This window comes from Gadus macrocephalus, chromosome 16, assembly GCF_031168955.1.
Source record: "Gadus macrocephalus chromosome 16, ASM3116895v1".
In the NCBI taxonomy this organism is placed as follows: Eukaryota; Metazoa; Chordata; class Actinopteri; order Gadiformes; family Gadidae; genus Gadus; species Gadus macrocephalus.
Window position 1 is genome coordinate 28,008,669 of NC_082397.1, and position 24,773 is coordinate 28,033,441.

Sequence of the window (24,773 nt, forward strand, 5' to 3'; positions counted from 1 at the left end):
TGTCAATGATCAAATCAGGGAAATGTGTACCAAAAAGACAAAGTTGCCTGTGTTTGTATCAGGCAGAGGAATGCATAAGGGGATCATGCTCCCTTGTGGCCGGTTGACCCCAGGTAAAAGGATAACCCTAAAGAACTCCAGGAATAGGCTGACTAGATAATATAACCAATAGAAAACAAAGCTTCAATCGTTAAAGTAAACATATGGATTTTTCCATCACAATATCACCATAACTAATAGAGTGAAATTATTACCAATGTTATGTATCACTTTCCACTCTTGACTAACCTGCACACTTGATGGCCTGGCTATTAATGATGTTGATTGAGTATCCCTCAGTCCAAATGTAATTTTGGCTCAGCATTAATGACATCAGTATCACTGTTCACTCGGTTAGGTCCAAGCCGTATAATCAACTGAAACTTGCCAATTCGTGACATTGATTAATCAAAACTAAATTAAGTGCAGCATTAGTAGGGAGATTATGTGATCATCTGACCACAAGGGAGTCATTCTTTCATTGATAAATACAACCATTCACTTTTTGTCATACCCCGTCAGTTACGCCAGCTCCACGCAAACCAAACATCCAACCAACCGTAAAATTCTGTTTTTTAAAGTAACACATTCATCTTGCAGCTGCTTGCTGCATAGCTCAAGCTCACAAAACCCACAACCTCCCCATCTCCCCCATTCCACTTGCTCGCCGGCTATGCGTTGCTGCACTTTGAATCAAGAAGAAGAAGTTAGAAGTTATATATGTATGTTTCATGTATGTATATATATATATATATATATATATTAGGGCCCGACCGATTTATCGGCCTGCCGATTTAATCGGCCGATTATAGCCTTTTTGAAAATAATCGGCATCGGCCAAAAAGACGCCGATTACAACCGTTTTTTTTTTTATTTTTTATAAATGTTATTGCGATTAGTATCCTGCAGATTGCGCTCCTACTCGCCTTGCTAACTAACAACTTTAGCTGGAGTAAAAAAGAGGAGATTGAATTTTACCGTACAACATGAAAGCACGCTCGCTCAGGCAGCTGCGCGCTCACCTCACCAATGTACACAAGACGCGTTGTTTGAGCATGTTGTGCCTGTTTTTCTTTAGGTCCCAGGCCATGTTAATTTGTTATACTGTAGACTCTAACGGTGAGACCATACTGCTCAGCACGCACGTGTTAGTCACTGCTCACGAGCGCAGCACATTGGGAGTTAGTTATTTATTTTACATTTTACATTACACTCATTTTTGACTGTAAATGTATTCTAAAACACTCAAAGGTTCTGCATTCAATTCACATCTTCGTCAAAAGTGTATAAAGTATATTTAAGGTATCAAAAACTACGTTTTATATGTTTTTTTTTTAATCGGCCGATTAAATCGTAATCGTAATTTTTCTCTGAAAATAATCGGCATCGGCACTCAAAAATCTATATCGGTCGGGCCCTAATATATATATATATATATATATATATATATATATATATATATATATATATAAACCATGGCTACCAGCTTATAATAAACTTAAACAGGTTCATTTTCATGCTAACCTAATTTCTTTCCTGAAAATACTTTTTCCTTGCCATTTAGATGACTTATGGTTAGGGGTTGTCATATAATGCGGCCCAGGAAGTCTCTTCTGAGATTGTACTGTGATTAAGAGCTATACAAACTAATTTACATGACTGCAATATCATGTTTCTGCAGTTCTTTTCTCCATAGGGGAGGGTTATTTGTTGCACCTCCTTCCCGTTTGGCCCTGGCTGCTCAGAACTTTACCCCCAAATGTGTTTCCCTGGCTACTAATATATATTGTGGAACCTTGAATGAATGAATGAAGGCCCAGTCGGGAAAACAAACTGCTTTTTGCATTTTATTTGAACCCTTTGCAGATTTTTAACTTGTTGCCAGTCCAGAGAGCAAGCATGTATCCATATGAAGTCAATGATCCTGAGGCTTGTTTGAGGGTGAGATCCAAAAGATCTATCCTGCCATACCCAGTCCATGATGACAGCAACGCGTACTCAGTATTTGAGGTACTTGTTCATTGACATACATTGGAATTAAGCATGCAACCAAAATGTGGAAAAGATTCTGATAATTTGTATACATTATTTGTTCATCTAGGGAGTGGGGCTGAAGATGTTGACAAATTTGGTTCTCAAATCACCTTCCTGTGTCACGTACAATGGTGTAAACTACTACCATCAACGCATGGGTGAGACTTTTTTTTATTGTCTGGGGAAGTATGTTTATGTCCAATAATCGGATATCTATAATTATTCAGGGTTAACCCACACTCTGAACAGTACCCTCTTCAAGTACTGTTCAGAATGTCACATCACATTGTGCCACTCTCATAGACAATATATTCACTAATGACATTGAAAACAATACACCAAGCGGACTATTGATAAATGATATAAGCGACGATCTACCAGTTTTTACAGTTTATGACAGGAACTATAAGATCAATAAGCCAGTCAAAAATAAAGAATACAGACGAGTTAGATCTGAAGAATCGATGATTGCTTTTAAAAATGAACTGCAGGCACAGAACTGGAATGAAATGCATGAGAAAATAGTTATTAACAGTTAGGGATGCATCGAATATTCGGCCACCGAAAATGTTCGGCCGAAATTGGCCCAAAACATAATGTTCGGTTTCGGCCGAAGGAGTAAAAAAGCTGAAAATAATACACTCAAAGCTGCAAACTTGTCGCTTTTCGGCGACAATCGCCGTTTTCTTGGTCAATTCGGTCATTCACGTGAATCCTGTAGAACCGGAAAGTTTTGTTTTGGGGGGGGGGGGGGGGGGGGGGTCCAGAATTGCGAACAATTATTGGATCATTCTTATAATTGACATTTCTCTGGGCCAATCGGAATCTCAGCACTTGCTTCAGAATCTTTCTTATAATTGACATTTCTCTGGGCCAATCGGAATCTTGAAGCACACAACGCAAGAGAGCTTGCGAAACACTCGTCTAGAGGGGTGTTCCACGAACGGAGGTTTAACAAACACTGAGTTAATGCTGAACTCTAGGTTGATTTAACCAGTGCCGACTAACCCAGAGTTTTCGGTTCCACAGCGCACAACACAGGGTTGTGCGCGTCACCGCCAAACCTAAAAAGACGTGATGTATGGATCATGGAAACCCTGATCGAAATGGCGAAACGGGCCGCTTATTTCAATGAAATGGAACTTCAGGTTCTCCTGGGGAGCTATGACGAGGAGAAGGACATTATCACAAGAAAAGGGAACGCTAAAGCCTCTGCAACCCGGAGAACCAAAGCCTGGCAGCGGATCGCTGACCGCGTAAATGCGTTAGTTACACGTCAAAAGCATGATCGTTAATATTTGAGCCATGAATATATAAATATCCCAGTTAAGCATTCTTAAAGATCCTACCACATAACCACATAATAATGGCTTCCAAGCGGTCAGCGGATCAAGTATAAAAAACATACAAACTGGTAAGCTTTTCCCACCATCGTATTGGTATAAATTTAAATAAGCAATTTTTTTAAGCCAATCGTGAAAAGGCCGACAGTCGGTAGACTGGATCTGGCCCTCAAATTGTCTTGACCCCGGTGGAGGAACGGTTAATAAACATAAATTCAGGGCGCCCTGGCATGGAGGGGGTACCTGGAGGTACCTACCTCCTCAGAGAGTCAGACTGGTTGAATGTAGGTTTTTGTGTTTTCTTGTATTTTAGATTTTTTTTGCCTTCGAAGTAACACATGCAAACCATGTGCTTGCCACAGCGCATACTATTCCAAGTGTTTCTTTTTTTGGTAACTGGGTAGAAAACCTAAAAGTGACAATTCATCAACTTCACAGAATAATAATTGTTTTTTGTCTCTCCAATAATAAGTAAAAATAATAATAATAAAAAAATTGTGACAGTTGTAAATAAAATATTTTTTATAAGCCTCAAGGATGTTTTGACATTGATTTTTGATAAAGTATGCTGAGTTTTGTTAAGTCACGCTCAGACTAGTGTTATTTGTATATTACAATAAAAAAAAAATCCCCTGTGACACTGTCACCTTTTTTCCTCTGAGGAGTTTGCAGGTCTGTACACTGAATATTTTTATTTTTTATAAAAAATAAATAAAAATGTTTTACTCATTTATTTAAAGGTACATTGTTCTTAAATTCTTGCTATAAGGTCTGCTGGAATGTTAGAAAACGTTCAGTATTAAATGAATATTTTGTATCAAATTTGTAATTGATTTTTTTTATTGAAAAGCAACACACAAAAGTTTATAAAGGACATGTACTTGTTTGATTTATGCAATGGTGAAACATTTAAAGCAAAATGAATGAAAAACAGCAAAAGCCACATTCGGTATTCGGTTTCGGCTTTCGGCCAACTGTTTCAGTATATTCAGTTTCGGCCAAGAATTTTCATTTCGGTGCATCCCTATTAACAATGCATATGAAGAATTTCTCAGGATATTCAAAACATTATACAAGAAAAATACACTGTACCAGAATTTTATAAGGCTGAAAACTGAAGATGCTGCGAACAGATATAAAACATATAAAAATAGGTTAACTAAAATCATAAGAACTAATAAAAAATACTATATTAAGGAACTATATTAAGGAATTAATATGGAACATACATACATAATATGAACAGTGTTATAACAGTATTAAATGGTTCTGGACTTATTATCTTATACTTAAGAATTATTCTTATACTTATTCTTAATACTTAAGCATTATCTTAAGTATTTTTTGGTTGATGATAAGGAGGAGTACAATATGGATGTTGTGGCCAACTGCTTTAATAACCTTTTTGTGAATATTGTTTTGGACCTTGCAGAAAAAATTCCTGATCAAGGGTCATCTGATCAAAATATGGAAAAATTAATTAGTAGAAATTAGTTCTCTATGTTTCTCACAGCAGTGGACGAAAGGGAAATTGTTGATATCGTTTGAATTGTATGGGTAAAAAATCAAATGATTGTGATGAGATAGATATGACTGTGGTAAAAAAGGTAATTGATGGAATAACAAAACCATTCACATACATCTGTAACCTTTCATTCCAAACTGGTACATTTCCAAACAAAATGAAAATAGCAAAAGTCATACCTTTGTACAAATCTGGGAACAAACACCACTTCACAAATTACAGACCGGTCTCGTTATTGCCACAATTCTCAAATTCTTGAAAAACTATTCAATAATCGACTGGACAATTTCATAGATAAACACAAACTGCTCACTGATAATCAATACGGATTCAGAGCAAATAGATCTACATCAATGGCTTTATTAGATTCAGTTGAAGAAATCACTAATTCTATAGACCAAAAACAACAATCAATAGGGATATTCCTATACATTTGACACAATAAATCATGACATATTAATAGAAAAACTGGAGCGTTACGGCATCAGGGGCATAGTGGGCAACTGGGTGAGGAGTTATTTGAGTGACAGGCAACCATTTGTGACACTTGGGGCCCTATTTTAACGGTCTGAAACGCAAGTGGGAAGCGCAAAGCGCAAGTAGCTTTGTGGGCGGTTCTACGGCGCTATCGCTATTTTACAGGCGGATAAATGACACTTGCGTCGCGGCACAAGTGTCAAAAGGGTTGGTCTGAAGCAGCCTAATTACCCGTAGGTGTGGTTTGGGCGTAACGTCCAACAAACCAATGAGCGTGCCAGCTCCCATCCCCTTTAAGAGCCATGAGCGCATTTGAATCGGACGAGTTGATATTTTGACAGCGCGTCTGCAGTCTCCGATGAGACAGATGCACATGAATTTCAAACTGCAAATGGCTCAGTTTATTGCCAAATAATATGGCCTAATTCACACATTGAATAAGGGGTTTTCTTCCACAACTTCAGAAATACTGAGTCCTCAAATAAATTTCGGCAAAGAAAACGTATATGATATAACATATGATATGCTTACCGCATATCATATGTTATATCATATACGTTTTCTTTGCCGAAATTTATTGTGGTTCTATTTAATGATATACGCAATACATTATAAACAATGTTTCTTATCAGTATTGTATGCTAGCCTAATATGCATGTGTCCCCGCGGTAATAGACATTGCCATTGATTGTATTATGCGTTACGTGTTTAGTTTGCGTGTGTTTAAACAGAGCACACACGCGCGCCCGCATTCATTCATTCTTTTTAACACTCACTCGCGGTAAAACAATGTTTTTCACGATCAAATACTCATCAATCCTAAAAGTTATGGGCATGTAGGCCTACACGATGTCTGTGTCAAGAAAATATGTGTTTGCTGTACGGTGTTTGCAGATGCATTGATTTAAAAGTACAACTTATTACCGCTGCATCAGCTGTTCTTTCCCAAATAATTTACCAAGAATGTGCGGCTAGGTAGATGAGAGAAGCAAAGTGTATGCGCGAGGTGCACAAGCAATCCGTATGCATCGCATGCGCATGTATGCATGCGCCCTTAAAATAGCATCTGAACAACGCGCCACTGACTTTAAACCAGGTATTTCCTGGTCAGTAGCGCAATGGTATTCAGAAACGGCAAAATACCGTTTGCGCCAGAACACGCCTCCTCCTTCCGCCGAACCGCCCCTTGGGGTGCATGATCAATCCCTAATTTACCGGCGAGTGGCGGTGGTGGGAAAAGAACGCTCTGCGCCAGTAGTAAACTAGCAACGACACATGCGCCAGTGACTAAGTCACTTGCGCCGGATGCAAGATAGGGCCCTTGGTGATTGTTCCTCTGTGTGTTTGGACATTGCTTGTGGTGTCCCCCAGGGGTCAGTGTTGGGCCCAAAATTGTTTATTCTTTACATAAATGATATATGTAATGTATCGAATGTGTTGAAACTTGTTCTGTTTGCTGACGATACAAATATATTTTTTTCAGGTGATGATTTATATCAATTAGTAGAGGCGTTAAATTTTGAAATTAGCAAATTAAAATTATGGTTCGATATTAATAAATTATCGTTAAACTTGAGCAAAACAAAATTTAAGTTATTAGGATACTGCAGAACAAATGAACAAATAAAGATACAGGTTGATGGCGTTGACATTGAACGAGTTAGTCAAATAAAATTCCTTGGTGTAACAATTGATGAGAAACTAAACTGGAAATCTCACATAAAACATACACTCCAAGTTGTCAAGAAGCATTGCAGTATTATATAAAGCTAAACAGGTTCTGGATCATAAATCATTACACATCCTCTATTGTTCACTGGTTTCACCTTATTTAATTTACTGTGCAGAGGTTTGGGGCAATAATTACAAAAGTACATTACACTCACTTTTTATTCTGCAGAAAATAGCTATACGGACCATTTTCAATGCTGGGTATAGGGATCATACAAACTCATTATTCATGCAGTCAAAAATACTCAAATTAACAGATCTGGTTGAAATTCAAACAGCACAATTAATGTTTAAAGCAAAAAATAACAAACTACCGGCAAATATTCAAAAGAAATTCACACAAAGAGAAGGGAGTTATTTTTTACGGGGATTGTTTAATTTTAAAATGAAAAAGGTGCATACAACCAGAAAAAGTTTTTGTATTTCTGTCCGTGGAGTAAAATTGTAGAATAAAGGAAGAGCTCAAACAATGTCCTAACATAAAACTATTCAAAACAAGGTTAAAGGAAATGATTCTCACAGGGTACAAGGATGAAGGTGTTTGATTTTCATTGGGGGTTAATTGTTTATTTATTTAGTTTGTTATTTATTCTTTTTTTTGTATTTATTTTTTAATTTTTTTCTGAATTTAAATTATAGTTTTGATACTAAAATATATCAATAGTGAGATAATATCTACAGTATATATTTTCATGAATGTTTTTTGTTTATTTATTTATTCATTTTTTTGACATGTGTAAGAAATTATAGTATATATCTGATATGAACATATAAGTTATACATTTTATTTTTAGAAATTATATGTTTGGATACGTTAAAAAATAATATATATATATATAATATATATATATATTTATTAATAATAAATGAAAATGTTAATAATTATTATTATAATGACTAAGGAATCTTAATTTCAATGAGTTACGGAGAAGGGGTGGGATTAAATAAGTGTAAACTTCTTCCCACTCCTTTTCGAACATGTTACAATTATCAAGTATTTATCATTTATGGATCTAATTATGCTTTCTATTTTGTTTAACATCAGTAATTTGTGTATGATATATATTTTGTTTTCTTTTACATGTTCGAAATAAATTTCAATCAAATCAAATCAAATTCAGGGCTCAGTTAACATTAAACCTTTTTGCTTTGATTAGTAACTTATAGGATGAACAGTTACCCAATGGCAGTTGCGATGAACAGAATGGATGCTCATGGAGGTTCTCACCCTCAACCTCAAATCATAGAGACTGTCCGCACCTTCTTCCCTGAAACATGGTTGTGGGACATAGTGGAAGTGGGGTGAGCAGTTTTTTTACTTTCAGAATTCTACTTACTTGGATTTCCGAGTTATAAAGGTGATAGCTTAGAAACTGAGGGAGAGCGTGGTTTATTATGTCGATGTGAAACAAATTCTCTATCTCGCTCTCTCTCTCTCTCTCTAGAAAGTCAGGTCTGGAGGAGGTGCACGTAACCGTCCCGGACACCATCACCACCTGGGAGACTGAGGCTTTCTGCCTGTCAGAGCAGGGTTTTGGCCTGGCCTCGCCCAAAGAGCTGGTCGTCTTCCAGCCCTTCTTCCTGGATCTCAGCCTCCCCTACTCCATCATCCGAGGGGAGAACCTGGAGCTGAAGGCGACCGTCTTCAACTACCAAAGCAGCTGTATAATGGTACAGCAACAACATTCCTTACTTTCATAGAATACCCCCTGATATGTCATTAATTGTACTGTAATGTGAACATTTACATGTAGACATGATTACATGTCGATTTAGATTCATCAGCTAAAATCATATTGTTGAGGGTTTCATTTTTTTTTACTTTCAGCTCTATTAAACTAAACCAAATTTGCTTAAAGGGTTTGGCTGGTTTGGTAAGACCCCAGGTTCATTGTTGACATAGTCTTTGCCAAGCTATTAATCCTCCATGATTTTTGTTCAACTCACCTCTAGAAGCATTCTAAAAAAAGACAGTTGGCCATCAATTAGCATCAATCATATACCAAACGATTGTTAAGCAACTCCCATAGCTGTATCTTTGTCGTGTCCAACCCAGGCAAGCGCAAACGGACTGCCCTGGCTAGGTAACTTTCTCCAATGGTGCCCATAAACGAATCTACAAGTTATGATTCTGTGTTTACATGCCACTGCCCATGCTCACACAGACGGACAAAACAAAGATACAGCTATGGGAGCTTTTAAATACTTGTTTAGGATATAATGGATATCAACTGATCAATTTTTGCAAGTGTCTACACAGGAGGTGAGTTAAACAAAAATCCTAATGATTGATTTACATCTCGACAAAGACAATGACCTGGGGTCTTAACAAACAAGCCACATCTTTTAAGCCATGCTTTCAATAACAGAGGGTGTGTGTTCTGGCAGGTGAGCGTGAGCCCCTTAATCTCTTCAGACTACACTCTCACACCACTCGCCGGGGCCCAGCAAGCCTCCTGTCTATGTGCCAAGGGCCGCAGGACTCACAGTTGGAAACTGACCCCAACAGCCCTTGGTGAGGGTTAAAAACCCAGTACTCCAGTAGACTGAAGACATTTCACAATAAATCATAGACATAGTAGACCATTGAACCATGTGTTTTTATTGTGCTAAAGCCGTGATGTATCCTTGTATCTGTAGGGCCTGTGAATGTGACCATGATTGCAGAGGCAGTGGGATCCCACACCTCGTGTGACAACGAGATTGTGAACGTACCCGAGAGAGGCCGCATCGACGTGGTCACGCGTTCTCTCATCGTGAAGGTGATGATTACACCACCCAAATGGTTTTGTAATCTGACAATCATTTTGAGTGTGTGTCTGTAGCCTATATATAATACATATATATGAAATGTTTTCTTGTATCATTATTTTTTTTAGGCTGAGGGAACGGAGCAGACTAAGACACACAACATCTTGCTCTGTCCAAAAGGTAAATAAACCTTTTCTTTTTTTAAATGATAATTCAAAATAGTCATCTCGCAATTTGCATGATCACTATTTATATTTCTACATGTTATTTTATATATTTAAATGATGGGTTAGGTCATTTGAGAGAGGTTTCAAAAATATTTGCCATAGTGAAAAATATACTTTGAATCATCCTTTTATTTTTACTTTATTTTTAAAAACAAGAACACTTTGATGTCGTGAAGTCAACTTTGAGTACGTGCACGTGCACGAAGGGGTCACTCGCGGGGGAGTGCAGTACGACCGTTTGATTGACGTACTTACTGTCCAATGCCACTCGTGGTTCTGAAAATCATTGGCTGGAGTTTTTCGAGCCCTGCCCGTTCCACAGATGATTGACTTGTTTAATTTTCATGTCAGTAGGCTTCTTCTAACTCAGTGGCTGTAAGTGGGTTATGATAAGGATTTCAAGTCATTTTCAAGTAGAATTACACCGTCAGAGCCAGAGCGTCAGACTGGGCTGTTCTCAGCATACTGCAAAAAAAATTAAGAGGGTTCAAGTTCCAGTCCCCAAATTCAGTTGAACCACTACCTGGACATTTGTGATGGACAGAGCTGCCTTCAGTTTTGGGCCATGAACAGGCGCACCCTCCCCTCTTTGTTCAAGGTGGAGGTAAGAGTTATGGCAATCCCTGCACCAAGTGCACCTGTTGAACGTGTGTTCAGCCATGGTGGGGTGATAATGTGACCCCATCATTCACAACTCAGTGACAAAGTACTGTCAAATTTTTTTTTTTGCAAATGCAATGCATTGTAAGTCGATGTATGTTGCGAGGCAGCAAGATTGCTACCAGCTTTCAGGCTATTTCCCCTTCCTACAGTATGTGTATGTGATATCACTTTTGAAATATTCTTTTTTTTTCATGTCTGATGCCATGTGTTGCAAATAATATTCTACAACATGTAGGGAGATTGAGTGATTGACTTGAACTGTTCTCGTATACAGCCACCTAGAGGTTCTATTTGATTCTGTTCATAGGTTGGAGGTAATGATCATAAAAACATTTTCAAACTATTCACATAATGGTTTTGGAATGTTTTGAATAGTTTGAGTTATTGTTAATGTTAAGACATTGTTATTGTTAATGTTGAAATAAAACTCAACTTATGAACCACTCTCTTTACCGATTTTTAAATGTGGAAACTGGGTTAGATCATCAGATTTTTGTATGACTTGACTTGTGACTTGCTTGACCTGAGCAATGACTTGACTTGTGACTTGCTTGATTCTCACCACAGTGACTTGGGACTTGCTTGAGACTTGAAGGTTATGACTTGAGACTTGCTTGTGACTTGCACATGAGTGACTTACCCCCACCTCTGATTTATACTACAATGTCCGTCCGATGACCCGGTCCAGGAGGGTCAAGTTTCAACCAGATCCTTGTGATGGCCTTTTTACCTGCAATTATAAAGATTTGGACATTCCGTGGTATTGGATGTGTTTTATTAAAACACATCCAATTCCACGGAATGTCCGGCTGGCACAATTTCGCAATACCCCAAAAACAGTGGTTACCGCCGATATATTACTCATAGACTACTGTTAGATATAAACAGCAAAGACAGAGTCATTTTAGAAGTCAAGAACAACATAATTTATTGCAGCAATTTGAAATTCCAAAAATATATACTCACAGCCAAAATGTGCCGATTTAAACGTCACGTCACAAGGCAACCCTGTCACAAGGGCATACAATAAAATCTAATGATTGCATTGCTCTTGTGTGGGAGGTCGCTTTCGAGCTGCACTTGCTTCCTCCCTTTGATTTTAATGCAACCATCGTGGATAAAATGTCCTCATTTTGATCAATGACAGACGACATACTGTACATGAATAATGCTGAGACCAGCAGGTGTTGGAGAATTTTTGCAGGCGTTTTTTGTTGCGATTGTTTGCCATAAAGCACTTTGGTGAGGCTGTGATGAAGTTCAATATTTCTTCTTCAGTATTTCCTGTCTAGACAGTTATGAACATCCCTGACCTTAGTGGAGTGCACAATCGCCAAGTTGAGAGCATAGTGTCTGCAGTGAACGTAGGCTGCTACGGGAAACTGTGCAAAGCGTTCCCCACCGCTGCTCGCTTTCCAGCTTACATTGCCCGCACCGTCCTACCCCTGCCCAACAATGTGGACAGGATCTAAAGGATCTATAAAAAAAATTGCTGGCACAAAATATTAGCCTGCCTATTGCCAGACCAAACTAAATCCTAGTTTGCACGTTGGTCTGGGGAAGCTGCTGTCATTTTCTGCAGCACAAGAGGCGTGATCAATGGGCCCAGTTAGAATAACTCTGTACGCAATTGGCTGCTTGCAGTCGCTTCCCTGTCGTCATTGTGTTAAACCAGCCAATAGCGTGCCAGGGGGAAAAGCCATCACCAGGACGGGGCAACCCGTCCATTCATCCAACAACATTTCTGCGTCGCCTCCTCCTACAGAGCCCATTTCAGCACTGTGTCAGTAGACATTTACAAGCCTACGAACGTCGTTAGAGCAGTGCACACGCGTTCATGTTAAGAGGAGTTGTGGGAAACGCTCAGACATTTTTTACGAAGGTTTGAAAGATCCTTTGTGAGAATGATCGTACGAGCGTGGATCCATCCAGTGGTGTATTCTACGTGATTCGCAGGTATACGCCATATACCCACTAGGAACACTTCAATATTTGCGTATACCGATTAAAAAATGTGCACGGATACGTATCAGTACTTGTAGGATGCTAAGAGCATCGTTAGCCTGCTATTGCCCAGCGGACATTTCGTGTATCGGATGTGTTTTATTAAAACACATCCAATACCACGGAATGCCCAGCTGGTACAATTTCGCAATCCAAAAACAGTGGTTACCGCCGATATACAGTATTACTCATAGACTACTGTTAGATTTAAACAGCAAAGATAGACATGTTAGAAGTCAACATCAACATAATTTATTGCAGTAATTTAAAATTCCAAAAATAAGGCATATAAAATCAAATGATTCCATTGCTCTTGTGTGGGTGATCGCTTTCGATCTGCACTTGCTGTCTCCCTCTGATTTTAATTCAACCGCTGGAAAAAAAACCCACCTTTCCCTAGGCCTTGGTAATTCTCCAACAGCCCCTGCCTCCCCCGCCCTTATCCTCCCACAGACCTCTCCACCTCCTCCCTGTCTCCTGGACTCTAAGAAATCTACCTTACTTGACAACTCAAAACGGTCAAATCACGAAGTGTGGATCGATGTACTTGTACACTTTTCGTACTCAACGGCAGCCATCTTAGCTACGTAGCGGACGAGGGTGGAGCCAGGCTGAGCCAAAGTTGGCGCATTTTCCACTTTGTAGTTTTTATAGCTTTTGATAGCTAATAGGCGTAAAGAGTTCACCATTCAAAGCAGGATGTTTATTGCGGGTGAGGAGCCAAGGCAGCAGTCGTGATCGTAACTTACGGTTTGTGCACCACAGAGTATTCGATTTGGAACAACACTGACATCTGAAAATTAGCGCACTTAGTGAGTGCGGATGGTGTACTACATTTCAGCGTACTCAAGGAAGTATGGATATTGGAACACAGCACTGGATACGTCACCCCTGTTTCTATTATTCTATTATTCTATTATGATTGGCCGTAGTGTACTCCAATTGTGTGCAGTGATATTTTCAAATGCATGCTTGGTTCCGCCCCTCGAGTTGGGCCATTTTCATTACTCGTTGACAGACCCTACTACTTTCTAGATGTGTGTCTGGATTTCCAGGCTAACACTTTTCCATAACTGCTACACATGCTAGTTCCGGGGCCTGGCTGGCTTTTGCTAGCTTGAGCTGCTCTGGTTTAGCCAACTTTCACCAGTCAATCAATATCTTTGGTTTTTGGCACACTTTCTTCATTCTTAGTAGTTTGCATTTGATGGCCTTAATAATTGATAAATTATTCTTTAAATTGACATTTTTCAGCTAATGCATAGCCTGTACATTTGCGTGTTGATTATACCGTTACTTTACTCAATGACATAACTTTATGAAGCCATCTTTGTTACATTTCTTCCTTCTGGTGTTGCCATATGCCTGTATATATATTACATGAATATTCATGTGTTCTCCATACCTAGGAGAGAGTCTTCAGGAGCAGGTGGAGCTCAGCCTACCTGAGGATGTGATCCAAGGATCTGCCAGAGCTTCAGTTTCAGTCCTGGGTAAACTGTGATCTCTTTTTACTGAGCATGTTGGGGGCTGCCTTATCAACCATGCCCAATAGGAAGAAAACCACTGTGTGTCTGGGGAATGATACAGAACAATTAAGCACACATTAACTGGTCAGAATTTAATTAATTAAAAGGTCAGCAGTATTCAGGGGAGAGGAAACCTAGTGGTCAGTGTTTGGCTCCCAGTCAAAGGGTTCTGGGTCCAAACCCCAATGTCTGCAGTCTACCAGTAGGCCTCCCTGATACCTTTTGTTTATTATATTATTATTATATCTAAAAAAAAAACGACCAACCCCTCTGGATGAAAGCATATGCTGTTGAAAGAGATAGTTACAACATTTCTTAAAACATCCATGTTCTCACCTTAAACTTCCCACAGGTGACATCTTGGGCCGAGCCCTCAAGAACCTAGACGGTCTGCTGAGCATGCCTTATGGATGTGGAGAGCAGAACATGGCTCTACTCGCCCCCAATATTTACATCCTGGAGTACCTGACCAACACACAGCAAATCACCTCAAAGATTAAAGCCAGGGCCACTAACTTCTTGACCAGTGGTAAGTCTCCTAAGAATTCATGCTCTTTGGATGTGTTCAGCAGACTTAATTGAAAACTTTAACGTCTTATTTTGTTTAACGTTTGTATTTTGTAACCGTCCCTGTTTGGTCATTCCCTGAAAACGAAATAGGCTTCAATGATATGTAGGTGAATAAATTGGTCTGGGCTGTATGGAAGAAGGACTGGACCACAATGGAGGCTGGCTGTTCACATTTATTTAGCTCTGCATGAGCCAAAAGAAAAGTGTCACTGAGCATCTGACCCAATACATGGGTCAGCATTCCCTTCCTCAGTTAGGTTAGCGCAGACCGCTAATATATAGAAATATGTATTTAACAATATATCATGAAAAGAAATAAAAATATAGCTGCATGCAGCAATGTGGGTGTCAAGCATAATGGGACTCGATAAGCTAATTCTGCCGGACGGACGTAATCGGCTGGGTGGCTACATGACGACCGTCTCTGTAATCGGTAAACTAACTCTGCCGGACGGACGTAATCGGCTGGTTGGCTACATGACGACCGTCTCGGTAATCTGTAAACTAACTCTGCCGGACGGACGTAATCGGCTGGTGGGCTACATGACGACCTTCTCGGTAATCTGTAAACTAATTCTGCCGGGTGGAGGTAATCGGCTAGGTGGCAACATTATGACCGTCTCGGTAATCGGTAATAATTACGGCAGTTGGGATGAAGTACAGCATTATGCGAGTACGCGTAAATGTAGACAAAATGGAAAAATGACCCTACCTAGTGGTAAGGGCGCATTATCGTCTGCCCGACAAAACAAATGACACAAATACGTAGTGGTATTCTGAACAATATCCCTAACAGAGACACAATGTTAACAAGCATCAGTTCTTGAGGCGCTTCACGAAGCATCGAAACCTGTCAGAATTGCAGTTTATATTGTAAGTGGGCGGAATGGTAAATAAAGTCATTGTTGTTTGACGTCCCCCTGAGGTCAAAGGTCACCAAATTGTTTGGCTGTCCCCAGAATGATGTCATGAGTCTATAGCTGTGTTCGAAATCGTTCCCTATCATGGATGTAGTGCACTAAATAGGGTGCACGCCATTTTGTAGGGTGTTCAAATTCTCAGTGGTCCACCATATAGGGCACTATATAGTGGACTTAAAATAGGGTACATACGATGTACCCTACATGTTACTCCCGTATACCACAATGCAATGCGGTCGTGTTTTCCCGGAGGAGAAGAAGCTGAATAACCGCGAAAACGAATACATTTAATGATGGAGTCTCCGGCTTTCGTTTAGAAATGTCAACAATTTATTTGGGATTTAACATAGAATATTTAACATTCAAAATGAATTAAACAAGGAAATGTAACATTCAACATCAATACAACCTCCAGCTTTCGTCGTGAGTGACCGGTTTGTTTCATGGTTTGTTTACATGATGTTGGCGCATCTGTCTGTGTCACACAAATACCCGGCGCATTTACTGACGCAAATGACGTTTAGAAATCTTAAGCGTAGTGTCCGAATTCTCGTTTGTTCGTTCCCTAAATAGTGCACTATATCATGGACACTATATAGGGAATAGTGAGTGAGTGGATAGGGAACGATTTCGAACACAGCTTATGTACCAAGTTTGGCTACGATATGTTCAAGATTTGCTGAGAACGGGCTTATTTCCTGTTAGGCGGCTTTGCCGTCAAGTTTGATTGGCTGTCACGGCCAAACGGTTTGGAATTAGAAAAAGCTGTTTGGCACGTTTGTTCAGTTTGGTCTGAAGATCAAATATGTCAAGTTTCATGATGATTGGACATAATCTAGCAAGTTTGGCTATGATATGTTAAAGAGCTGCTGAGAACAGGCTTACTTCCTGTTCGGCGGCTTTGCCGTCAAGTTTGATGGCGCAAGTTTGATGAATGACGTCATAGGGTGTGTTGAAGTTGGCTTGGTTCAAGGAATCCAATGATACCTGGTTTGTGAATATTGGATGAATGGGTCGAAAGTTATAAACATGAATGCATGTCCAACTTTGACCTTTTGGTGGTGCTAGAGCTGATGGGCTAGTGACCTGAAATTAGCTTGATGGGCTAATGGGGCTGTCCTGAACCAGTGTGCCAAATTTCACAACTTTTCACCAAGGTGTTCTATGGGCTGCAATAGACTCCCACTGAAGGATAATAATAATAATAATAGGAATTCATACAAAAACAATAGGTTGTCTCGCAACTTCGTTGCTTGACACCCAATAAAGTACTTAATGCAATTTGCTGCATTCCCACAAACGTAAATACGACCAGCTTTGATATAACATATAGAACAGATAAAACATTCATACCTGCTTGAGCCAAAAGGAAAGTGTGACGGTCGAAGCAGCTAGTATACCGTACATGGGTCAGCATTCCCCTCCTAGCAAACAAACACACAGGGAAACCCTGTAGCACTCAGGACGAACGTGTATACAATAAAACTCTTAAAATGTGCCTTTACAAAGCTTAGGTTGAAATGACAGCGCCACTGCATGTTAACAGCCTTAATTCTAACACCTTAATGGTGCGGCCACACTGAACGTGTTGAGCGCGTTAGATTATGCGAGTAACGCGCCTAACTTGATGCTTGGTTCAACGCGCCTACGCAGCCACCATCGCTGCGCTGGATTTAGGAGTCCGAGGTAGGCAACCCAAATGCCACCGTGTTTGGGTGCATGATAGAGCTTGGATCGGGTTCGATTAAATAATCTCGGATATAAATAACAATAATCGGGTTAAATAACTTCACATGGTGTGTCTGGTGTGTTTCCAGCATTCGTAGTGTTGATCAGCAGAGAAATAGTCCGCCAAAGACGTTGAGGTTGCTTAGCAACCAAAGACGCAGCCCATGCAAGTGAATGGAGCGTTCCCTCTTTGTCATAACTATCAAACCAAACATCCTTCACATTCATCGAGCGAACATTATGAAAGTAAAATGTACATTTCTCGCTAAAAATGGTTGCATAAACACTTTTAATGGCATAACTATGTTACTATTTCCACCCAGAATAAAGAGTAAGATGTCCGCCATGTGCTTCTGTGCAAGCGTCTCTGCCAGTGACGTTGGGTCAAGCCCCACGCTGATTGGCTATCGCGGCTAAGCGTTACGCGTAGGCGCGTCAAAAGTTCACATTTTTTAACTCTGCGCGTTGGTGCGTTGGGCGCATTGGTGCGTTTAAGTGCGTCATTACGTGCGTATGCCGCCCCTAACGCACCGCTTTAACGCGTGTAACGCGTCTACACCAATGGTTCCCTGTGCAAAAATGCAGATTTTCAATGCCTCTAACGCGCGTAACGCGTGCAGTGTGGCCGTACCTTAAGATGCACATTACACATTTTCATTGTCTACAAAACAAATGACATACTCAAATATGACGACAAAACCAACAACATCCCGCACCTCAGTTAGGTTAGCACATACTGAGCTTCACGCTACAGCAAATCAACGCAGAGATTAACTCACTTCTTGACCCTTGGTAAGTCTCCTAAGAATTCATGCTCTTTGGGTGTGTGCAGCAAATGTAATTAAAAACGTTAACGCCTCATTTTGTTTGTAATTTTCCCTGTTTGGTCCTTCCCTGAAAATAAATAGGCTATAATGATATGTTATAATCACACACAGGCTACCAGAGGCAGCTGAACTACAAGCATTCAGATGGAGCTTACAGCACCTTTGGAACTGGATCTGGGAATACCTGGTAAGATTTGGTAGACTTTGACATGAATCATTTAAATTTTGAGTGACTGACATTCTTTTGTCATTATTCATCAGGCTCACAGCATTTGTGCTGAGATCCTTCGTCAAAGCAAAGTCTTTCATCTACATTGACCCAACCATCTTAGCGGACGCTCAGTCTTGGTTGGAGAGCAAACAACAAGACAACGGCTGCTTCCAAAAGTTGGGCAGTCTGTTCAACAACAGAATGAAGGTACAGACATGGAACCTTCTCTCTGACTTTGCTTAACTATGAGGAGGATAAAAGGGCCTCTTTATGTTTTGGGCAGGTTTCAGTTTTGTTGAGACTAATAAGCAGAAGGTGGAGGCACATTTGGTGTACAACTGTAAACACACGCTTCAACCAGATATTTGAAAAGAATCAGAGTCAAGCTTTTCATTGCTTTGCCTTACAGGGAGGCGTCTCAGACGAAGTCACTCTCTCTGCGTATGTGACGGCTGCTTTGTTGGAGACCAATATGTCTGTTTCTGTAAGTATTGAATCTTTCAAGCGCTGGTTATCTAAATTGAAAGATACCCATGGAACTATGCATAAGGGCTTACCACTTTAATTAAATTAAAATGGATACAATATGTAACACAGAGTGACACAGAGTGTTTACAATTGGTACTGTATCTCAAATTCACAATATTGGAGAGCTTTCTCCCAATTGGGTTGTACGGTTAAGGACAATGAAAGAACACAAGCGCAAGATGAGTCGGGGGCAACATTGTATTTTAAGACAAGTAAAATAATTATATTTTGAGTATGACAAGTGATGATGAGTCCTACAGTGTAAGTTGATCAGCAGATGTGTACATTTGTAAATTATTAACCGGCTCATGTGGCATCTGTCGTGAAATCCTTCTTGGCTCCATCTATCAAATGCAACTCCAAGATTTACCGTCTTTACCTTTTATTCAAAGTCTAAAAGGCTTTTTAGGTTGTGTAGAATGTAGTACATTCTCTGTTGACCCAGTTTGTCTGTTTGCTGCCATAGCTGCAGCATGCTGTGTTTGTGTATTTGTTTAATAGCTGGCAACCCGTATTACTCGGGTTATAGAGAATAGAGAATCACAACCTTCAGACCAAAACAAAAACAAACATTCCAACCCAGAACGGAAATTTCAAAGGATAAAACACCATAGCATTGTTATCGGGGAGTTTAGTATGTTTAATCTCTGACGTGGTCAATTTAAGATTTAGTACAGTACATTTGTTACACGTAGAGAAATGAATTGACATTTTCATTCTATTAAAATTATTCACACCTTTGAATATTATTTTATGAGCCATTTAATACAGGTAACGGTGATTGTACAGCAGATACAGTATATGATATAAGTATTGTTGGAAAGTTCAAGGTTTGATAGAACCACATTATTTTGACATCCCCGCCTACAGGATCCACAGATAAACAAAAGCATGTCTTGCCTGAGGCAAAGCCTGGGTGATAAAAGCAACACGTACGCCACGGCTCTGCTGGCTTACGTCTTCACCCTGGTTGGAGACATGGAGGCACGGACTTTGCTGCTGGAGCACCTGGACAAGGTGGCCACACAGGAAGGTCAGAGGACTTTCAATGGCTCTATTGTTCCCCTTAAACAACTTTAACATCTCCCTTATGAGGTGATCTTACAAGTGTACAGAACAGATGAGCTGGGCTAGTTGTTACTAGTTTTCTTGGTCAGGATGTGTTAGACAAGGTGGACATGCGTGATGGAGGGAAAGGATGGAGATCGAGGCCTGGGGTCGGTAAAAAAGGAATACGCTGTTGAAACCGATCTAACAAAAGTTGACAGCATTGTGTAATCTGTGTAACTTCTATAAAGGGTCAAGTGGTTATTGATCTGATCTTTTGTATACTTTGAAACCGTAAACTAAATAAAGCCAAGGCAGGTCCACCTCTCTCGGCCCTCAGTTTTATCCTGGATGTGTTTTCCTCAGGGGGAAACCTCTACTGGTCTCCGAGGTCTGAGAAGTCAATGTCCCTCTCCGTGGAGATCAGCTCCTACGTGCTGCTGGCCACTCTCAGCGCCACCCCCACCACTGCTGACCTGGGCTACGCCTCCCGCATCGTCAGGTGGCTCACTAGCCAGCAGAACTCCTACGGAGGCTTCTCCTCCACACAGGTACATGATCTCCTCTATAGGGGAATACAGCTCTATAGGGGTATCACAGACCTACTATATAGCGGGCATGCATTAATATATACATTTAAAAGTAAAGAATTGTTCCAATCATACCGTTGACCGATTGACCAATAGCTTTACCATTAGCCTTCACAAACCAAAGCTTTCTTGTTGTTCAGGACACGGTGGTAGCTCTTCAGGCCCTCGCTCTTTACTCTACACTGGTGTTCAGCCCAGAAGGCTCCAGCACTGTGGACATCCAGCTCCCCAGCGGCCAGATGACCTTTGAGGTGAACCAGGACAACAAACTGCTTTACCAGGAGAGGTCGATGAAGGACGTGACGGGAAAATACAGTGTGGTGGTGAAAGGCACTGCTTGTGCCTCCATGCAGGTAAGCATTCAGCAGAACAGCTTGTGCTTGGATTTTGTCTAAATGACCTTATGACCTAAATGAAAAAAACACGACCTCCCGTGCCCCCACTGAGCTCCTGGTTTGACCGGTCTAGAAGGCAATGTAAGGTATACATTCGTCAAGAACACATGGCGTGAAGATATTCTGTTGTGTTCTGCTCTTCCAGTTGTCTCTTCACTACAATATTCCAACGCCAAGAGATGAATCAAGTTTCCGGATCAAGGTGACACCCGACTCTGAATGCAGCACCAACCAGCTGAGGCCTAAGGTCACCCTTAGGCTAGAGTCCAAGTAAGTTAGCCATGGGTAGATTTAGGCTGATCATTGTTATTAATTTATTTTGTTTTGAATAACTATTTTATATAGAGATGTCCGATATTATCGGCCCACCGATATTATCGGCCCGATATTAGCATAAAAATGTAATATCTGTCAATATCGGTATCGGATTTTTTTTGCCTTAAAACCGATAAAATAATGCTTGCGTTACACCCAAATAGTTCTTATGCGCTCCTGAAACTCAATGAGTTTTAGTTAAAGAAACATACTGCTATGTTGCACATAGTTGTTCAGGTACAATGTTTTATCATTTGTGAAGTCAAGTTTGCCCTATTTGTTGTGGGCATTGTCAAGATTATCTCAGGGAGAGTGTAATCCAAACTGTTGTCTGAGACCATTAAAAAAAATAAAATAAACATGGCACTTTTCCCTTAAATGAAGTTGAAGTATTTTTCTTATTTTGCACAGACAATGTTAACATTTGGAAAGCCTTGTTGCATTCAAGAATGCATCCAGTGGGGCATCACAATAACATTAAGCATGTTGTGTTAATTCCACAACAGGAGATATGTAATGTTACCTAAATTAGGTTTGAGGAAAAATAACCCAAATATCGACATCGGTATCGGCTGATATCGGAATCGAAAATTTAGAGTTGGACAATATCGCATATCGGATATCGGCAAAAAAGCCAATATCGGACATCCCTAATTTTATACAATACTTCTCACTGACAATATTTTTCACAGATATGTGGGAAAGGAGGATTCCACCAACATGGTGATGGTGGATATTAAATTACTGTCTGGATTTGTTCCTGAGCCAGAGTCTTTGAGAAAGGTTGGTAAATGTTTTTGACATTATTTGTCCAGGGTGTTATTTTTTTATAAATCTATTGAATGTCCTCTCCCCCCTCACAGCTCAAGTCTGCACTGCTGGTGGATCGCGTTGAACATAACGACGATCACGTCATCATTTACTTGAAACCGGTTAGCAAGCTAACATGCAATAGAAACACATACCGTGACATTTATTTTAAAAAGAAGTTACATACGGGGGGGTTATAACACACACATGTAATTTATAATGACATGATGTTTTAATTTATGTCATTTAAATGTATCCTATTGCATTGCGACCTTGATCACAAGTGTTTTTGACACTTGTAGACCAGCATGGTCTCCATACATCTGTTCCAGACGAAACTGTGCTTTCTGTCCACAGTTTCTTGCGGTTGATGTGCCCATCAACCACTTTTTAGACATCTTGCAGGACATTGAAGTGGAGAACCTGAAGCCTGCTGTGGTCAAGATCTACGATTACTACCAGCAAAGTAAATATGTACCAGATATAAGAGAAAGGGAGGGGTTGGAAGAGGAAAAGGGGGCTGGGGTGAATGAAAAAATGCAGACGGACATCTTGGGGTACAAAAGTATTACATAATTTTGTATTACACAATTATTACATAATTTTGTGTAACACATATTTTTTCTACTCAGGTGACCAGGCTGAGACAGAATATAATGACCCTTGTAATAAAAGTAAGGATACAAAGTCTGACTTTCTCTTCATGCTTTTTTAAGTATTTTGTTTTGCATTAATTGTCTTTTTCCTTTTGCAGAGTTGAGGATTGCAGATGAATAAGCAGATATTCAACACTTAACCCAAGCTTTCAACAATGCAAAAACTCAACCATTTTGTTCAAAGTATATTGGTCGATATATTACTACTCATTGTTTGTTATGTGGTATTATTGGTGGTTTTATGTCACAAAATAAAATACTTTGTTGCATTTAAAATGTATCCTTCATCAAGCTCTGTAATTGCTTGTCTTCATCTGACCATTAACGTAAATAATTAAGACTTCTACTCAAGAGAATGTACCTCATAGTCATTCCAAATTACATTAAACCCAACGCTACGAATGAAGAAGTAAGTGGAGGGACAGAGAGTGACTTATGTCCATGAGTATGACAGAAATAGCTACTAAACGTCAAAAGTATGCAGGGCTAAAGAAAATTCTTAAAGAAAGAGCGCTCTGGTAACAATCACCAATGGACACACTGGAGGTGCACTGGGCCGATGGAATAATAGTGTACAACAACGCTCAACTTTTTCAGCAGCGACGGATCCGTCATCCAATCAGATCGCGTATGCAAATGTGTGCAATGTCTCGGCCTCTTACGACCCCGGAAAGCTCTCCCATCCGTCAGCCAAGCCTTCCGACGTCCTTTGACGGTGCAGTGGGCATGAGGCGTTAGCCAATCAGGGTTGAGCTTGACCCGATGTCACTGGCAGAGAGACGGAGGACGCACAGAAGCAGAAAGAACATGGACGACCAAGTCATCGTTTCAGTGTGTGAAAACTCACCCAGCTGTGAGTGCCTATGGAGGATGTCATGCACTAGATTCTCTTCCCGAGCCCGACCTGACCCGGCTGGACACGCGGGCCGGGTCTGTACGATATTTCCCACCACTATCCTCGGGCCGGGTCGGGCAGGGCCTTTGATCGAGCGTTTGCGTTGTTCTTTTTAAACATTGCTTTATTGTCCTCATCTGAGGAGAAATCTATGCCATAAACAGAATATTATAGGCCTTTATTACACGGGTCTTCTCAATGCCGTAGAACGCTCCGTTCACTTGCATGGGTAGTAGCCTACTCCGGTAAATTGTGAACCCCAGCGTCTTCAGTTGCTAAGCGACGTCAACGTCTTTGGTGGACTATTTCTCTACTAATCAACACTACGAATGCTGGGAACGAATAAATTGTAAAAATGTGAAGTTATGTTTTCGTTTTGGCAAGTAGCCTTGTAATAAGCGGGATAATGTATAGAACGTCGCCGGTCATTATCGAAAATAAGCCTCTTCAGGGGAAGCAAGACACCTCCGCTGTGCAGGTTCATCTAGCTGCGTAGGCGCGTTGAACCATTTTTGTGACACACAATGATCAAGCGTCAGGTTAGGCGCGTTACAGGCGTAATCTAACGCGTGTCACACGTTCAGTGTGGCCGTACCCTTACACCGATGCAGAGGCTGGAAGCTGCGTGCAAGTGGACCAGAGTCAGAACCAGGAGATAAGAATGAGGGGAAGACAGTGAGACGTAAAGGAGAGAGGAATGAGAGGAGGTGGAGAGCTACGGTGACCCGAAAAGGACGGACAATTCTGACACCCCAATTGCTTGTTGAAGGAAGCTGGTTATTTTGTTCCTTGTACGTCTTTTTGGAACGCGGACAGTATGTCAGAAATTAATCTTACAATAAGCTGCTCGGATATATACATCAGGGCCTTTTTTACTTATTTACTTTAATTCTTTATCTTCATTGGGGACAGCTAATATGTTGGGTTATAAACTGAAGAACACACAGGATCACTTGTG

The 24,773-nt window shown here is 40.4% G+C and overlaps 1 protein-coding gene across 1 annotated transcript in view; it reads left to right on the plus strand.

Moving 5' to 3' along the window:
- Window positions 1–23,196, plus strand: part of LOC132474127 (alpha-2-macroglobulin-like) — a 58,547-nt gene extending 35,351 nt beyond the window's left edge. Inside the window, exons 16-36 of the mRNA XM_060074655.1 lie at window positions 1,906–2,049; window positions 2,141–2,231; window positions 8,307–8,451; window positions 8,595–8,820; window positions 9,538–9,664; window positions 9,790–9,911; window positions 10,029–10,080; window positions 14,204–14,287; window positions 14,676–14,852; window positions 18,480–18,555; window positions 18,630–18,786; window positions 18,989–19,063; window positions 19,978–20,140; window positions 20,521–20,705; window positions 20,885–21,097; window positions 21,285–21,409; window positions 22,147–22,237; window positions 22,318–22,386; window positions 22,622–22,730; window positions 22,897–22,938; window positions 23,019–23,196. Of these exons, the coding sequence (XP_059930638.1) occupies window positions 1,906–2,049; window positions 2,141–2,231; window positions 8,307–8,451; window positions 8,595–8,820; window positions 9,538–9,664; window positions 9,790–9,911; window positions 10,029–10,080; window positions 14,204–14,287; window positions 14,676–14,852; window positions 18,480–18,555; window positions 18,630–18,786; window positions 18,989–19,063; window positions 19,978–20,140; window positions 20,521–20,705; window positions 20,885–21,097; window positions 21,285–21,409; window positions 22,147–22,237; window positions 22,318–22,386; window positions 22,622–22,730; window positions 22,897–22,938; window positions 23,019–23,041 (2,496 nt within the window). The 3' untranslated portion in view covers window positions 23,042–23,196. The remainder of the gene's footprint in view (window positions 1–1,905; window positions 2,050–2,140; window positions 2,232–8,306; window positions 8,452–8,594; window positions 8,821–9,537; window positions 9,665–9,789; window positions 9,912–10,028; window positions 10,081–14,203; window positions 14,288–14,675; window positions 14,853–18,479; window positions 18,556–18,629; window positions 18,787–18,988; window positions 19,064–19,977; window positions 20,141–20,520; window positions 20,706–20,884; window positions 21,098–21,284; window positions 21,410–22,146; window positions 22,238–22,317; window positions 22,387–22,621; window positions 22,731–22,896; window positions 22,939–23,018) is intronic.
- Window positions 23,197–24,773: the final 1,577 nt, after the last annotated feature.